The 5,332-nt window shown below is 37.5% G+C and overlaps 1 protein-coding gene across 1 annotated transcript; it reads left to right on the top strand.

Annotated features, from left to right (window-relative positions):
* Window positions 1–2,897: 2,897 nt before the first annotated feature.
* LOC105955816 (calcium uniporter protein 3, mitochondrial) lies at window positions 2,898–5,127 on the top strand. The gene is made up of 2 exons (XM_012979613.2): window positions 2,898–3,642; window positions 4,450–5,127. Exons 1-2 carry the CDS (start codon window positions 3,040–3,042, stop codon window positions 4,867–4,869), a joined length of 1,023 nt encoding a protein of 340 aa, XP_012835067.1. The 5' UTR covers window positions 2,898–3,039; the 3' UTR covers window positions 4,870–5,127.
* Window positions 5,128–5,332: the final 205 nt, after the last annotated feature.

A 5,332-nucleotide genomic window follows, 5' to 3' on the forward strand; every position in this document is an offset into this window, starting at 1 on the left:
TACACATTTCTCCCTCATCACTAGCTGCTTCAATACTGGATTCTGCTGCATTTAAAGAAATAGAGTTTAAACATGTATAATGATCAGTATTAAACTCAGAAATTTCAGTTACTGAAAGTGTTTCAGAAGGTGTTGCAGCATCCAGAGAAACTCCTTGTGATTCTGTTTCAGAAGCATTTCCAGTGATATATCTGACAGAGAGAGCTTGTTTAGTGGATTGCTGTTCCTCTGTCTGTTCAGGTTGCTCTTCCTCCTCATCACTGACAGCACAAATCAAACTCATTCCTCTTCTTCTCAAGGTATTTGCACATTCATTAGCATAATGTCCAAATCCTGAACAAGCCTTGCATTTAATGTGATCTAAGTTAGGTGGTTCAGAATTTGAACGAACAAATGAAGAATTTTTTAAAGTGTTCTGAGAAGATGTTTGAGGAAATGTTCTCTGTGGAGTAGATCTGTTCCGGGGCTGAGTTTGTCGATTTTGCGGAGAGCCATCTGGAAATAATTGTCTGGGCTTGATTCCACTTCGCCTGTATACCCTATTGAATTTCTGAATTTGGAATGCAACATTGTTGAGACATTCCTCTGCATCATCATCATATTCCGGAGCAACATCTTCCTTTTCCAATTCTGCCTGAAGTGCATTTGAGATAGCCTTTCCTTTCTCCTTTCTCTGATCTTCAAAGTTCATTTCTCTAGACTTTAGGCTACCAATTAATTCATCCAGCCGTAGAGACGATGTGTCTTTGGCTTCTTCAATAGCAGTAACCGTCATGCTGAACCTTTCTGGAAGAGTTCTCAATACCTTGTTCACCAGTGTCTCGTTGCTCAAGGGACCACCTAAGGATTGAAATTCATTAGCTAAATCAATCAATTTCTCATTGTACTGAGAAATTGTTTCAGTTTCCTCCATTCTCAGTCTCTCAAATTTGGAAGAGAGTAATCTGAGCTTAGTTCTTCTGACATTGTCTGATCCCTCACAATGCAGCTGAAGAACTTCCCAAGCATCCTTCGCTGAGGTGCACACTGAGATCAATTTAAACATTGTTAAATCTACTGAATTAAAAATCGCATTTAACGCCTTTGAGTTTTGGTTAGCATTTGATAGATCGTCTGGTGTCCACCGTAATTCTGGTGTTGGAAACACATCCCCATCCGCATCTGTGATAGTTGGTGGTTTCCATCCAGTGAGAATAGATCTCCAGGCTCTCTCATCAATGGCTTTGATGTACGCCCTCATCTTGACTTTCCAGTAGGTGTAGTTTGTGCCGTCGAGTACAGGAGGTCGCATAGAAGCAGTCATCTGAGTATCCATCACGAATTCGTTTCTGAAAAAAATAGGAACAAACACTTAGTATACGTCAAGTGTTGGCTCTTGATGCCAATTGAAAGAATTTAAGGTCCCGAATTCGTTTAATACAGAGATGTTATCTGGAGTGTTATGACACTTGAGATAACATGCAGCGGAAATATAAAGATTAAAAGACAATACTCAGGATTAAAAATGTTCACAAGTAAAGACTTGTGAACTTGCCCTTTACAGGACGGAAAAATATATATTAAAATCAGTATTCCAAGAATACAAACAGAAGAGGTGCGAAAACTTCTTCCTTATGAATGAATCATTCTCATGATCATTCTTACAATCAAATCTAGATACTAAAAGAAAAATATTAAAAACTCTAGATTTCAAAGATGTACTCGTGAGGAGTACGTAAAGAACTTATGAATGAATCACTATCTTGATCATTCTTACAACCAAGTCTAGAAACATATATACTAAACAATCTAGACTACAAAGAATGTACTTCGGAGAAGTACGTAAAGATTGTACTCATGAGGAGTACAACCAACCGATTCTAAAAACACACTAAAATACTCATGTAATCTTTTCAGCTCTCGGTGTTTTTCTTCGGAATCAATCAACTTCCTTGAGTATTGAAATCGGTATTTATAGACATTTCAAGCTTCCACTCCTCAGCCCATGATCTGCAAGAAAACCAACTACAAGAGCACTCAAGAACATGGGTTAGTGGGTTAGTTTAGAAGTTAAGATAAAATCCACAATTTAATCCACTAAGCACTACTTAACCCACTAACTACTATACTTAACCCACTAAGTACTACTTAGCCCACTAATCACTTAACCATAACTAAAATTTAGTTTGAAAAATAAGAGAGTTAAAAACACATAAAGAAAATCAACGTGTTTCACTCTCCGATTCTTTGCCACAACTTGCACACAATGTAGAACCAACGATTTTTCGGCGGAATAGAAAAAATACAAATTTTTGGGGAATTCGTATTTTTCGGGTATGTTTAGGCACATATAAATATTCGAAACTTGTGTACATATCAAATTTTCTTGTCTTGTTATATAAAAGAATACCATAGATTAAACACAGTTTGGTAAATATTTTGCAAAAATACTTTATTTTCTTAATAAATATACTATTTTGGGTTGTAATACCAATTCTAATATTATGTACACACCATAATCAACAAATCCGATAAAATGTAAGAAAATTAAATAAATTCATAAAAATAAATAATTTCTTTTTCCCGATAAGACAGACAGCTAGGCAACAGGCTGGAATACGTTTAGGTTTGATATTTGAATTGAGTAAAAATAAATAAAATCACATTACTAACATATATGTATACTTACCATATAATATAAATTAATTATTACGCGGCGATACGTTGGCGTCAACTCAGATAAAATCATATTATATACACTTACCATAAAAATTAAATATTATGTGGCGACACGTTCGCGTGATACGATATATTTAGCTATTTTTTTACTTTCCTTAACAAAATAAATAAATAATATTTTAATAATATAATCGTAATTTGTTATTTATTTGTGGTTTTGCTTTAAACGGTTCCGTTTTGGTGGTGTGAAATAGCTGCCTATATAAGTGCATAGGGTTCGGGGTGAACAGTTCATCAATTGTTTCATATGCTTCTGCAACTCCTCCTTCGTATTGTTGTTTCTCTCTCTATATACTTTCTCTCTCTAGAATATCGATAACAATGGCGTTTAGGAAGACGATTACCCAGCGCCTCTTCAGCTTATCGAGAATGGCGAACACCCCCGCCGTAACTAACTGCCGCACCTCGTCGCCGTGCTCCGCCGCCAAATCGGCCTCCCTGAACCATCCGTCGAAGCCGAATGGATTTGCCCTAGATCCAGGGGACGATGGAATATTCCGTCGGTATATCCACCGTAACTCGGCTGCGGCGGCGTCCCCCTCGGCGATCCGGTACCTTCCGACCGGAGAGAAGCTACTGGAGAAGCTCCGTGAGATGGATATCTCCAAGGATAGGATCAGGCTCGACGGACTCATACCGCCGCCGGCGGAGGCGGAGGCGGAGATGGAGGCGGAATTGGAGGAATCGCCGGAGGCGAATCTGACGGTGGCGGACGCCAAAAAAATCCTCAAACTATCGCAGCTGGAAACGGTGAAATCGAGGCTGAAAACGGTGGAGAACGACGTCGTTTCGTATTCGGAATTTCTGGAGATCTGTGATAATGTATGCTCGAGTACAGATCAATCTCTGGAATTCGCTAAAATACTCGACGAATCAGGAACTGTAATTGTTCTCGGAAACATCGTCTTCCTCAAACCCCAACAGGTTGGTTTTTTTCCCCCAATTTTTTTTTATTCACTCGATCCATCAATTTCCGTTTCAATTGATTTGTTTATTGTTCATAGTTCATACTCCGTGTGTTTAATTACAGAGTAGAGTAATAATTAAGGTTAGAATCACAACCTAATTACAGTGATTAGATTTCCTTTTTGCCCTTTCCCCCCTCAAAAAAAGTACTTTTTATTTGGAGATCACTACCGAAAACTGATTAGTTTTTTTTCATTATGTGTTTGTGTTTCTATGTCTTCTTCCACAGGGAAACAATCTTTGGCCCAAAACAAGATGGTGACTTTTATTAGGGGGTGCAATCTCTTCTGATCAATGCAGATTATTTTTTCCCACTTAATTAAAAAAAAAAATAACAATAACAAAAGAAACTAACTACTCCCTGCATTTCAAAATAAGTCTCACTTTGTCCATATTTTTTTCCGATAATTTTGCTCGTTGTTCATGTTCTTCAAGATTTTGTAAAGGGTCATTCGGAGCTTTCCATTACAAAGAAGTCTATTAATTAGATTTCGTGTGTCGGTTTACCTTAATTTTTTTGACTTATTTTGAAACGAAGGGAGTATATAAATTTGGTTATAAATCCCGTTGGTAATGTGAGAGGCAGGGATAAAATTTTCAGCACGGTCGGAGGGTATATATATACACACACACACACACACATACATTGGAATAGTATACATAATATATTGTGTTTGAACTTGAAAGAATCATAAGTGCAGGTGAAAAGTAGAGCAATATGTTTTACCAAAATGTTTGTTTTGCGCACTGTTGTTTTTGACACAGGTGATGAAAGCCATCACTGGATTGTTACCCTTGACCATAACCCACACCAAACTGGACGATCCAAGAAAGAAAGAACTCCAAGAAATGGAGAAACAAAAATCAACAATCGACATTGATGCTGACCTAGCCGTAAAACGGGAGTTCAAACTCGGATTAGGCTATCTCGTTGTCCAAACAGCAGCCTTCATGAGGCTAACATTCTGGGAATTATCATGGGATGTAATGGAACCTATTTGTTTCTTTGTTACGTCTACGTATTTCATGGGTGCGTATGGATACTTTATGAGGACATCTAAAGAGCCTTCATTCGAAGGGTTTTATCAGAGCAGGTTTGGTGCTAAGCAGAAGCGGTTGATGAAGGCTCGTGATTTCGATTTCGAGAGGTACAGCGAGCTCAAGAAAGCTTGTTCGAGCTCGTAATTTGTTGCACATGTGATTTGATATAAGCAATTGTGATAGGATCTTATTTGATTGAGATCAAGAAAATGATATTGGTATAAATGTTGGGATTGGGAAGAATGGGACATAATATTTCTACTTTTAATTTTCTTTTTCTTTTTTAATATTGTTGTGGAATGGGACATTATATGTAATTTTTACTTCTTGCGGCGGCTCGTGTTGTAACCATAGTTGAAGAGACTTTTTTTTGGCAATAGGGATGGGAATTACATCTTGCAACTCGGTTTTTTCGAACAGGTAAAAGCTACTGTTGTTATTATAAGCTTAACAACACGAAACGATTACAAGGGGTAGTAGTACTGCGAGAACAAACAGAATATAGATCGTTTATGCAAAAAATATGCTATTAAGTTCCTGATAACGAAAGTAAATATGCTATTAAGTTCCTGATAACGAAAGTTCACTGCAACTTCGGTGAACTCAG

The sequence above is a fragment of the Erythranthe guttata genome, chromosome 11 (assembly GCF_056151865.1).
Source record: "Erythranthe guttata isolate IM_541 chromosome 11, IM_541, whole genome shotgun sequence".
In the NCBI taxonomy this organism is placed as follows: Eukaryota; Viridiplantae; Streptophyta; class Magnoliopsida; order Lamiales; family Phrymaceae; genus Erythranthe; species Erythranthe guttata.